At 42.9% G+C, this 12,990-nt stretch overlaps 1 protein-coding gene across 3 annotated transcripts in view; it reads left to right on the forward strand.

Moving 5' to 3' along the window:
* RASSF1 (Ras association domain family member 1) overlaps window positions 1-12,990 on the forward strand; it is a 32,786-nt gene that overhangs the window by 17,005 nt on the left and 2,791 nt on the right. Inside the window, exons 1-3 of one of the 3 annotated variants that reach the window (XM_048491293.1) lie at window positions 2,485-3,014; window positions 11,748-11,852; window positions 12,223-12,520. In XM_048491293.1, the coding sequence (XP_048347250.1) occupies window positions 2,859-3,014; window positions 11,748-11,852; window positions 12,223-12,520 (559 nt within the window). In that variant the 5' untranslated portion in view covers window positions 2,485-2,858. Of the gene's footprint in view, window positions 1-2,484; window positions 3,015-9,860; window positions 9,977-11,747; window positions 11,853-12,222; window positions 12,521-12,990 lie in introns of those variants that run through there. The other 2 variants (XM_048491294.1, XM_048491292.1) reach the window with 2 other exon arrangements.

The following is a 12,990-nucleotide window of genomic DNA, read 5'->3' on the forward strand; positions in this document are numbered from 1 at the left end:
CATGAAAACCTATGCTGGAATAACATCTTATAAGTCTTTAAGATACCACACGACTTTTATTTTTGTTAACAGACTAACACAGCTTTCTCTCTGAAATAATTCCTGCTATAAGTAGTGTAATTTCTGAAACAGGGTGAGCTGCAAGATAGCTTTGATGGCTGCTGAGATTTGCTCAGTACTAATAAGAGTTATTTAGTCAAATGTGTCTTTGTTCTTAATTATTGTCAGACCACCCTCCTGATTGTAATGTAAATTAGTGTATTGCTGATGTACCACAAAATATATGTATAGATGTATTTCTCAGGCTTCTCTAAAGACACAAGCTTTTGGTCCAATTTTTTCTGCAAAAACAAGCTTTCATGTAAGATTTTGTTTTTGAAGCATACTTTTTGAATGCTATTCCTGTTACCGGTTTCATACCAAAGAAGAATCTAGAACGTCACAAGGTTGAAAGAGATATCTTGTTTGACGGAATTTAAGTATACATATTTTCAGCAAAACAATGATGGAGACTTTTTTGGAAATAAAAAGTAAACTACACTGGGATCAAACTAATTACTTAGCAAAATATGACACACTGAGGAAATGTTTTGTTTTTAACAGTAAACAAATAGATATCTAAATGGCATTCATGTTTCTTGCTGAAGTGATAATATTTACCATGTTTCCCCAAAAATAAGACAGTGTATTATATTAATTTTTGCTCCCAAAGATGCGCTATGTCTTATTTTCAGGGGATGTCTTATTTTTCTGCTCCCCAGCTGCATGCTCTGGTGTTCTGTTTGATGGGCATGCTTCCAAACAAAAACTTTGCTACGTCTTACTTTTGTGGGATGCTTTATATTTAGAACTTCAGCAAAACCTCTACTACGTCTTATTTTCGGAGAAACAGGGTATATATCTGATTTTCCTCAGTAATAATTGTGGTAGTTTAGAGTGGGGGAAATGCTGTTTTTTTTAAAAAATGAGAAGATAAAGTGTTACTTCATGATTTGAAGTATTTTTCTCCTATAATATTAGAACCTAGGATAATTCAGTAGCAGAGGAAACACATTATTAGGTTATAGAATTAATTACCCCAGGATGAGATAATAGCCACTAGGTCAGAACAAAAAGATATCTCAGTCGCTGTAACAATTACAACTACATGGCATATCCATGTTTGGAGGCAGAGTGGTTCTCCCAGCTTTATCTATTTATTTTAAACAAGCTTTACTCAGATTCAGAGACATATAGAAATAAAATTTAAATGTTAATAAGGTTAAATAACTCTTGACTAAGTAACTGTTATAGGTAATGAGTGAATCTCAGCAATGTTAACAAGCAGCTTGTTACCAAAAATTGAGAGGAAAGTATGGCTGAATAAATGTTACCAGTGATATTTACAGCCTCATCCAAAGGGCCGGGTGCTCTGTTCTCACTGTCCGGCAGTGTAGGGAGGTAAAGAACACAAAAAAGCCTCCCAGATCCTACTGGACTTAATGGACTGAAAAGGTGGTATAAGTTCAAAGCCCTGACCACTGGCATAACAGGGAGAATGGCCAGGTGGAAGCCAACTAGCATCAGCTCCCCCTTTGGCAGCGCCTCCAGCCTGGCCCTGCTACACCACCACCGGGGACACAGGGATCCTGGCAGGCGTTCAGTGCCATGTCTCACTGCTATGGAGGGCCTCAGTGCCCTCTGCTGGGGCATGGTACCACAATGGTTCCAATGGCAGATGTGCCCCTCCCCCCTTTGGATGGGGTTGTTAGTCATATATAAACAGGCCAAGATTTTGTGTGATTACTATGCCACCTTGGGCAAGATATTACATGTGCTAACAACTGAACAAAAGGTAGGCATTTAGCAAGTGGAAGTCCAGTTACAGGGAAAGTGTAATCCATTGAAAGTTTCAAAATTGCTAAAGGCAAAAGAGTCCTGATAATAATAATAATAATGGAAATTGACATCAGTCTTGTGACATTTTAAATATCAATGTTTTTATTCTCTAGTATAAGCTTCCTTGGACTACTCTGTCAGAAACAATAAGGTGGGAAGGATAGCGTAGAGAAGTATTTTACAGCGAGCTTTGACTCTCAAAAGCTCATACCCTGAAACTCTTGGAGGTCTCTAAGGAGGTACTGGGTTCAAATCTGTTCTACAGCCTGAAACTCACTTTAAAGATGGCTCTGTGAGTAAACAAGGATGAAAGGTTTTCCAACAGCACCTAATGCCAACTAAGTAGGTTTAAGAATGTGGCCAAACAGCCTGAACATAAACGTGTAACACTCGGTAGTATTTAATGCCTCTTAGAAGTTTTGCCGATAAACTGGGGCGGAGGCGGGCCTGCAATCCTGGGAGGACTTGGGAAAGGGAAAGCCACTGAGTCAGCGACTCTCCACCCCGAGCACTAGGGCTTAGTTTGGGGATGAAATCACCGCAGCCTCTCCCTCTTGCAGGGAAGGGGCTTGGCTGCCTGGGGCGGGGACTCTCCGCCGGGCCGCGTCTCCAACGGCCCCGCCCCTCGCCCAATCAAGCAGGCGCGTGCGAGGAGTGTCTACGTTTCAATCCCAACGGCTGCCAAGGGGAAGGGAGGGGAGCGTCTCTCCGCCCTGCGAGCCCTGAGTGTTGCCATTCGAGTGGAGCCAGCCGACCAGGGCGCGTGGCGATTGGGTGTTTCGCGACCGGTGGGGTCTCGCTGCCAGGAGGGCTCGCGCAGTCTGGACTTGTTTAGCGGCTCTCCGAGCAAACAGCCGGCTCAGCCAACCGCCTTCGCCAGGGCGCAAAGTGGAAGGAAACGGGTGGGGGCGAACCGGCATTGCGCAGTCTTTCCCGGGTCCGCGGAAGTCTCTCTTCCACCCCACCCGACCGGGCTGGATATGAGCGAGTGCGACGCGGCTGCCCCCCCATCATTCGAGATGACCTGGAGCAGCACCACCAGCAGCGGCTACTGCAGCCAGGAAGACTCCGACTCGGAGCTGGAGCAGTACTTCACCGCCCGAACCTCCTTCATCCGCAAGCCCAACAAGGAAAAGGTGAGGACTGGAGCTCGCAGCTGACGCCACTCCAAGTGCCGAAATCCGGATTCCCCTCGGTCCGTATCAGTTTTGGACGCTGCGAGAGCCACTGCACACACTTCTCCCGCACCGCTCCCACGTGGTGCTTGCAGCTCTTTCCTGCCCCCCGGCACTGATCGGACCAGGCGGGGGGGGGGGGAGGGGAGGGAGATGCAGAGTTTCCCACCAACCTATCCTTTTTCATTCTCCGTTTCGGGCTTCCTAATGATTGACCAACTCTGGTTGTCTTACGGGGAATTCCAGATTTTAAAACCTAGTAGCCATTAATAGAGTGATCGGGCTTCTGCTAAGAAGGGGTCGAACTTCTCTGGAAAGCAGCCCAGGAAAAAGAAACTGAGCGTCAGTGCAGAGGAGTGGGAGGGGATACTTTTGCTTATTTTTCCATCTGAAGGTTGGCTCCAAAATGAGACAGTTTTGCCCGTCCACGATTTCTGATGCCAGTAACGCTATAACAAGGATTGTGTATTTGGGGGAGGGAGTTGCTTAGTGGAAAATGAGTTGAAGCGCTGCAGTAGGAATTTAGTGGTAAGTTGTTACTCTCTTACTGCAGGGACAGTCCTTTTAAGAGTATGAGAAAGGTCTAGCATTCATATATAACCCCCCATCAGACTTGGGAGTGCCATGAAAAAAAGGTGCCAGTGTTCGTGCCAGCAAATGCAGTCTCTACAAAAGCCCTGCTGATAGCAAATGTGTCAAATCTGTGATTATAGCAAAGTGAAGAAGGGATTATGATGTTGGCCCAGAATTGGAGCCACAATTTCATTTCATTTATCATAGCTCACCTTTCTTACTGAGTCTCAAGGTGGATTGTACACTGTAACACGCTGCAGTAAAATAGTATAAGACATCTAATAAGGAATGCAATAAGACTGGGATTATAAAATTAGAAACAAAACAACAAATCAGAGATGATATGACAAAGAAATGGTGGGAATTTAGAGCAAGTCAGTAGAGCTTTGCTACAGAGTAGTGACTGTTCTTTACACACATGGGATAGGATAAAATGGAGGGGACAAAACAGGGAGATGAAGGTAAATAGCATATGGTGGCACCATGTCCCATTTTAAAAAATCTTTTGTCCCCTTATCCTAAGTGTATATGACAGACTTGGCAAAGGGCAACAATATTTTTTTGCTAGTTATCCATGCTAGCAAAAAAACCTCACATTGCTATGTTGTCCATTGAGGTGGTAATCATGCCCAGATACACAAAGAAGAATCTATGGAAAAGAAGAAATACACATTACCTTAAACAGTAATGACAGGTATGGAATTATGGCTTGAAGGGGGTCTACATCCACAAGGCCATATGCCAGTATGGTAGTTTAGCAAGCTTCATTCAGGAAAATGAATGAATGGTCACTTGGGGACATGATGGGATTACAGGATAGTGCCAGAATGTGATGAGACTGTTGATGTCATTATCCTCATTCATTTTTAGTTGGACTGAGTCTCAGTATAGATGTGACTGGAAAGATCAACTAAGCCAATTGTGAAATGTTTCCTCATGTGGGCTTTAGTGCATTTAACTAGTTTCGGTTGAAGATATTCCTGGATATCTACCAAATGACTTCCCCGTAATTATTCTTCTGGCTAGGTCTTGAACTTTCTCGTTTTTCTGACTGTTTGGATCAAGGCAATGTCAGGAACCTGTTTCTATTAATTGGCAAGAAAGATTATTGTTTCACACCCTAACTTTTCAGTGACATTTTCTTGTTTTGCCACTGACTCAGATGTTGAGGTTTATATTGTCACTTTCGCTCCTGATACTTCAGATGTCTGCCATTTGAATGGGGTGGGTGCAGGAGGTATGGAATCTGGAAAAGGTGTTAGTTATCGATATTTTTACATCTACTTAAAATATCAAGTTTTTCATCAATGTGCATTTTCCAGGTTTCAGCCATCCAGCTGGTGTTTTCTCTCCACCCATCCATATTTTCATATGACGTCATCCTGCGTAGACAGTTAAAAGCCTGTTCTCCCTCCACCCCCTCATCTTCTTTATTTTAAATCTGAAAAAAAAAATCAGTATTTCCTGGGCAAAGATCCTATCAGTAAGAGCAGTTCCTTGTGTTGCAGAACTGGGTCAGTTACTCTTTTCATTTGTTGATCAGCATAATGGGAGAATTGACTGACTTTTACACACAAGGGATTGTTGGAGGCACTGCAGATTTGAGTTTCTTTTTAAAAGTGTTAAAGGTATTGTGCTATTCCTATCTAGCATTACTCATGCTCTTTTTTAAAAAAAAGAAGCGGAAGAGAATCATCCCACAGCTCAACCTGCCTTGGGGTGGGGGATCATTGGAGGTGTCAGCAAATACATGAAATTAACAAAACATAGGTATTGCATTAGTTCAGTGCAGTACTGTATTATCCATGCTCCTCAAACAGGGTGGCTGGAAAATTTTTGGCTGTCATGTGAGAACGCCATGTGGCAGTGGCGTAGTGTCCACAGGGCGGGGAGGGGGTGATGCAGGGGGGATGTTCCGAGGTGGGGGTGGGCGGAGCCACAGCTGGGGCACAGGGCGCACATGCGCCCCAGGCACAGTTTCCACTCGCTCCGCCTCTGCCATGTGGGGTGTGTGAAAGGGATACAAATTGATACAAAAAAGATTACCCCAACTGTCTGCAATTTCTGTTGCAAGAGTGATTTCACACAGAATCACATAAGCAACTGGACTACCATGGAAAGGGATAGTTATGGTTTTCTCTTCACTCCTGATAATAACAGTGTCCATATCTTTTTATACTGGAGAAATGTTTGGAATCTGTACTTAATGAAAGCGGCTTAAGTCTGCCTGAAAGACATGCGTTGTGTGGCTCTCATCCAAGCAGTAGCTGTTTATTCATGTGTTCCTGGGCCTGTCCATGACTGTAGTGCACTAAGGAAAGTTAAGGATCTTTTTATGTATACATAAGAGCAAGAAATACCTTTGATGTTCACAGTACATTTGGAGAGTCTTAATCTGCTCTTGTATGGTAGCCTAAAGAAAAAAGTGGGAGTTAAACTTCTTCTAGGAACATTATGTAGTGTGAAGGCAGAAAGGGCAGTTTCTTCAATTCCCTTCCCCTCCCATGTTGTGGGATGCTCCTTGTTTGCCAAGAAAGAAGGCAACCTGGTGGTTATTGTGAAAATAGGAACAGCTGAGCCAGCCTAAGGGTTTAAAGGGTGTGGGCAGCCAAGTACAAGATGCATTGAGAGTCAGTCTGGGCTTGTTTTTGTGATGACAACTGTTTGGAGTCTTCCCTAGAGCCCAAATATAATGCTTCGATCTGGAGGTGAGGTGTCATTTATTTCTACCTCATTTTTGATTCATATCCCTCCCCATGAGGCCCATCTGAACCCCATGTGTGTGACCAGTGAACAAAAGAGGATGTAGACTCAGCAGGCTCTTTGGGAGATTGAGGGGGAGCAATGTTAGTCGTCTGTGACTAAGAATGATGAAGCAGGATTGAAATACCTCCCATATGCATCAGATGACAAAGACTGTGGAAGGGAGAGAACAGAGAAGGGATGAGTTGGCAGAGGATCAGGGAAATGTCTGTTAATTTTTAGATTTAAGAGCACTCACACCTGAGAAGTGGAGTCTGCATTTGTGAACATGTTATTTTACTATTATGTGTTCGGTCTAGTACAGGGGTAGGGAACCTGCGGCTCTCCAGATGTTCAGGAACTACAATTCCCATCAGCCCCTACCAGCATGGCCAATTGGCCATGCTGACAGAGGCTGATGGGAATTGTAGTTCCTGAACATCTGGAGAGCCGCAGGTTCCCTACCCCTGGTCTAGTACTTGGAAGAGGGCAGTTGAATGGGCCTTAGTGTCAGGGGGATTGCATCTAGGTGATTGAGATTCATTCCTATCTCATTGTAACTGTTTAACACTACAAATCAATGCTGCTAAAAGATATATGTAACCAGCCTGCAATATGTTATCACAGCCATCTGTGGCATTCTTTCCTTGATCTTTATGTTATGGTTTTGGAGGGTTTTCCGGGCTGTGTGGCCGTGGTCTGGTGGATTTTGTCCCTATCTTTTTATTGTTTTGTCTGTTTCGTCTGCATCTGTGGCTGGCATCTTCACAAATTCACAAACACCAGGACAACTTCAATAAGAAAGAAGAGACTTTGAAGATTAGCAGGGCCTGGCTCCCAGTACTTAAAAAATGGACTGATAACCCCACCCACAATACAATGCACTCAACCACACCTTTGCATAGCAAGTCCCACCCAAACAGTTAATGATTAGTTTCCCACCCTGGGACATGGACAATATACCACACTAAACTTTCCCTTCTCACTTAGACACAGTGAGAAACAGACTTTTCTCTGTGATACACCTCTGAAGATGCCAGCCACAGATGCAGGCGAAACATTAGGAACAAAATCCACCAGACTACGGCCACACAGCCTGGAAAACCCTCCAGAACCAGTTGAATCCGGCCGTGAAAGCCTTCGACAATACATTTGACGTTATGGCTTCACAAACTTTGTAGATAATTAGGCTTTCCCCTGACACCCTTGTCCCATGGGAAACAGAGCCACATCTGTTATCTCATGGGGACAGGAAGCCAGATGGCTTTATCTTACTATCTGCCGTAGACCTTAGGGCGCCTCAGCTCCTCAGGACTGTTTTTCATCATTTCTTGGGAATTGGGGAACTGCAGAGAATAAAGGAGATGGCAAAAATCAGGTTTGTCAGAACTGGCTTTGCCAAGCTTTGGTGCTCTGATGCTTATCAATAAACACTACTGTTCAACAATACAGAGTCCGTTTATTGGCTTAAGGCTCAAGACCTAAGATGTAGTGTACTAAAAATTCCACTGGATGTGAAATTCAGTTCTCTACATACTGGGGCTGAGTCCAGATTTCTTTTGTCTTGTAAATAAGGTACAAATGTCCTTAACTTCGTTTGCCCAGCTAGGAGAGTTCTTCCTATGCTAGCCAGAGCTGTCTTCCCATTTATGTTGTCCCACCCTTGCAGACTTCCTCTTGTTTTTTTTCCACAGGATACAGCCACTTCCCATTTTTTCCCCTTGGATTAGATTTTTGTGCATGGGAAATCCTCCCCACCCTGTTCCTCCCAACTTCTCAGAATCTAGTCACCATCCAGGTTTCACAGGATTTGTCAGAATCTGTGTGCACAGAATTGCATGGCAGATATTAATAGGCAAATTGTTTTTCTTCAGAACTGTAGTCTATCAGGTAAACTGATGGGCAACAAATAGTGGAAATTGTTGACCACAAGAGCGCCAAGGGAAGTGTATACCAAAGGCAATACTGGGGGCGGGGGAGGGCAAATGCCAGCTTTCTCCCATACACCGGGCCAACAAAAGCCAGACTGTGTTCCTATGGATTCTGTGTGCAATGCATAAATGCTTTTTCCTTCCGGTTGTGAGTTGTGGCTCAAAAAATCCAATTTTGAGATTGCAATAGAGTTGGTTAATGGACTGCAGTAAAATGGTGCAACTGTTTGGAGTAGCGGGTAGATTAAAACATTACAACTCTAATGCTTTGTTTCTCCCAAAATCTTAGACTGATATGAAATGTGAGCATATTAATAGGGTGAAGTAGTAGTATTCCCCTTTAACTGATATGGTTGCGGAAAATATTTTCCTGCCTATGTTATAAGAAGTATCTAGAATAGCAGTCACTGTTGCTGTTGAAGGTAGTATAGCAATGGATTTTTATGCAGTGTCTGGACAAATGACTTGGCACCTTTAGCTATAAAGTAGGAGGAGAGCAGTTTGTGGGCACAGGCTAAATATTGCAAAGCATTTGCAAACACATAGATTAGAACGCAAAGGTGTTAGTCAGCCCCTGGAAAAAGGATTCATGTGAAAGAAAAGTCTTCTTTGAATCCAACCTCATGGTTTGGATCCAAACCTATGTACTATATAAGCCAGTGGAGACTCAGGTTTGATTCCTCGTATTGCTGTGGAAGCTTGCTGGTCAGCCTAGGGCCAGTCACAAACTGTCAGACTAACCTGCCTCACAGGGTTGCAGCATGGACAGAAACAATGAAAGCCACTTTGGATCACCATTAGAGAGAAAGGCAGGATATAAGTGAAGTAAACAAATAACCTTTCATTTATATATTTATTGTCACACATGAACATTAATCATGGGTCCTAGGTAAACATGAGGAGTACAAGTAAAATATTGCCTCTCTGGACTTTTGGATTCTTGTTGGAGTTGGTCTCGGAGCATTCTGTTTCATTTTCAAAGATAGAGCTGCAACCCAGCGTCAAGCTCTAGCACTAGAGTTGGCACTTGCATATGTGAAAGATACAGCGAAGTAATATATGAGCTATGCAGAACTCCTTGGGCACTGAAATTCCAATTTGGGAAGAATTGTTCACAAACTCTCTTGTGGTACAATGATTGCCAACCCCTTCCTAACACATGACTGCCAAGTGGCTCTTATGACTAAAAATACCGATTTACTAGATTTGCATACCTCCCAGAAAGTCAGAGCACTTTTAGCTCACAGCCATCTTAAGACATGGAACAGTTTTCTCAAAACTTCCAATTTCTGTTCATAGCTTGCAAGGGATTTGAGTCTGCGATCATCACATACAAACCTGGTACTGAAATCACTGTACTATATTAACTCTTATTGGACAGTTATCCTTATCTTGTTAAATTTGCATGATATTCAACTTTGGTTCACTGCACAGCATGATTGTATGTTGCTACTTGGAAGACTCTGTAGGGAAATGTGATCTGCTGCTTCTATGCGGTGGGAAAGGAAGTTGTTCTCAGTAATCCCTAGAGATTTTTCATTGGTTTGTGGTGATCTCATTTGGATTTCCCCCACAGCCTCCCTTCCCCCACCAAAAAGTGATGTCAACAGAAAAGCTGGCTGATGCAACAGGGAGCAACTAACTTCTACTGAAAATCAGTGAAAGAGAAACCAGTTGGTATGCATTTGGAAGATGGTCCATAATTCTACATAATTTTACATGGTCGTACGTGTTCATACAGGAGCTGCAGGGTATCCGTCTGTTGATATTTGTGATGGACACTCCTGGCTTTCAGCTGGGGGTATAGACGCAGGCATTAAATCTTTGCGTTAAGTATTTTTATTTGCTCACTGATAGTCTTCTGAAAGCACTCTAGCATTTAAAAACGTAAAATCTCTAAATCATCATGTCCTCTGTTCTTTCAAAAAAAGTTACAATTCTTTGGAAGTCCCTAGATAAAACATCATTCTCTAAAAATATTTCCTTCTCAAAACTTAGCTCATAAAGTGTGTTCTTGCGAGCATTGTTTCTCTACCACCAACTGAATGCTTATGAGCTGGAAAGACGAGGTTAACCCCTATTTAGCAGCTTCAGGGAATCCATGTTGTGGTTAGGTGCTGCAGTTTGCACGTGAAGCATAAGTATACCTTGCAGCCTTTCTGTTCTGTTACAGGACTCTTGTTCTCAATATGATGTTGTATTTTAATCATGAGGCAAGTACACTGCCATGTTCCGAGATTGGCAAAACACTTAAAGGTGTGGTATGATTATTTCAGTTTCTCTTGATACATCCACATGTATAGTGCCTACAGAAAGCTGAGAAAGTGAGTTGGGAAGTGGGCTGGTAATTGCAATATGATACAGTGAATTCCAACTCATTCCCCTGTAGCTGATCATTGTTACTACCTAAGGACTTAGGGCATGCATACAAATATCTCAGATTTTGGTATTCGTCTACAGAAGTTATCAGTTCAGGATCTCCAGCTGCTTCTTAAACTCTCTTGAATTAAGGAGGTAGTTGTGGGGTTTAGTATGAGAATTTCCAAAAATGGAAATGCCTCTGATGGGTATGTGCTGTTTATCTTTCAAACAGTTCTTGTATCCATTCTGAAAAGTGTTTTGAGAAGTCTGAAGAAGAGTTTTTGGATTCAGTAGGAGTATCTGCTGAGAAACTGAGGTACATGTGTATCAAGAGTGCCCATTTAGATTGCAAGCGTAATTGTAATCTTGAACCAGTAGTACAGCTCCAATTGGATGGTAGCAAGGGGATCTCTCTGTCTTGTGAGATGAAATCTCTGTAGAGGGCTTTAGTCCTTGGATTACAGTATAATTATATACACACTCATACATACATGGATCTGAACATCTGTGTCACACCTCACATGGAATTTTGGGGAGATAGGTGTTGGATTTTGTGCTGACTTTTGCAAATGATGGTGTTTTGCTTGTGTGCTGTAGACACCTGTATGAGGAAAAGGAACTTGTCTGCTTTATGGACGATGAGTGTGATCATGTCTCCCCCTCACATAGGGCAGTAGCAACAGTAACACATTGTCGGTTCCTCCTACAAAAACCCTGCTCGGAAGAGATAAAGCATATTGTCTTTTGTCTTTTGAAAACCTGTGAGTGGTAGAAAAAGAAAGCTAAAGTTCTTTGTTCCTCACATTGGGCATTTGTTAGAGTGCAAGAGCACTCATTAATAGCAGTCAGGTGGGAGAATTTATGGAGCTATGGAGCCTTGGTTGCTTGGCACTGGAAAACCAAGCCTCATCCTGTTACCGTAGTTAAAGAAATCTAAGTGGTCATAAGCAGGATGTGTGGATAGTTCAACCTATCATACCTTCTTCTGAATCATGGGGATTAGGGAATAGTCTATAGGTAATTTAGAGATTTGTGATGTTTAACCTCTCATGAAGTATAGATTAATCACAGACTAATTTTTCTACAGGATGAGCAGATTGACTGGAAAAAGCCTATTTTGTCCCAAACTGAAATCGAGCAGAAGATAAAAGAATACAACAGCCAGATCAACAGCAACCTCTTCATGAGTTTGGTAAGTCCAGGATAGTTATAACTCATGGTCAAGTGATAAGCCAGTAACTGAGCTTCACATTCTGTACCTGCCTTCCCAGCCTGACTGCTAAAACCTTACATCAGATACTGTTATGTAGTGACCATTTCAGGTGTATATTAGCCATCCCTAACTTGTATTATTCTGCAGTAGCTTCACTCAATGCAGAAGTCCAGCCCAAATAAGCTGTTTTGGCAGAGGTTGCACCTAAAGCTCTTATGAACTTGTGTTAATTTACTTTGGTTTCCTTGCCTCAAGAGGCTGTGATGTAAGCTTGGTTATGTTCTTGCCCCTTTTTTTTATACAGTGTGCCTGCCCCCATACGTAGTTTACTGTATCTCTCTTCTTACAGAACAAAGATGGTTCCTATACTGGCTTCATCAAGGTACAATTAAAGTTGATCCGGCCTGTCTCAGTACCTGCCAATAAAAAGGCACCTTCAATCCAAGACTCCAGGAAGAGCTCCTCGCGCAGCCAAGCAGTAAAGCGCCGCACGTCATTCTACCTACCTAAGGACACAATCAAGCACTTGCATATAATATCTCGTACGTGTGCCAGTGAAGTCATAGAGGCCCTGCTGAAGAAATTCATGGTAGTTGACAACCCCCGCAAGTTTGCCCTCTTCGAGAGAACAGAAAAAGATGATCAAGGTACTATACTTGTTCTTTTTTTCTCTCCACCCCATCTTCCAGAGAATATAAGTTGCTGCTATTCTAGGCTTCTAAATTTTGGCTTTTAAGTAGTCATTGTCTGGGTAGTCCTTTCTGAGGACCAAGAAAATAAAAGTTTCTGTCTACTGGAAAGAGTTGGTTCATTCTTCATTTTAGTTTTCAGTTGCCAAAGATGACCCAACTGTTTAAGCCCACCTTTCCCCATGGCTCAAGGACTGCACTGAGATATGCAAAGGAGGAAGATAGATGACCCTCTCCTCCTCCTTCCACAAGCTTCATTGAGCGATGAGGGAAGAGGTTCAGTTTGCCTTCCACTGCAAGCCTTATTAGTTCAATTGGCTCCCATGACTCCAAGTTGGGAGTCTTTTCTCAGAATCAGAAGGGACTGCAGCTGATGGGGAAGGCAGAAGATTTGTACTCCCCCAACACCTTTTGTTCACTGGATCTAG

The sequence above is a fragment of the Sphaerodactylus townsendi genome, linkage group LG03 (genome assembly GCF_021028975.2).
Source record: "Sphaerodactylus townsendi isolate TG3544 linkage group LG03, MPM_Stown_v2.3, whole genome shotgun sequence".
Classification (NCBI taxonomy): Eukaryota; Metazoa; Chordata; class Lepidosauria; order Squamata; family Sphaerodactylidae; genus Sphaerodactylus; species Sphaerodactylus townsendi.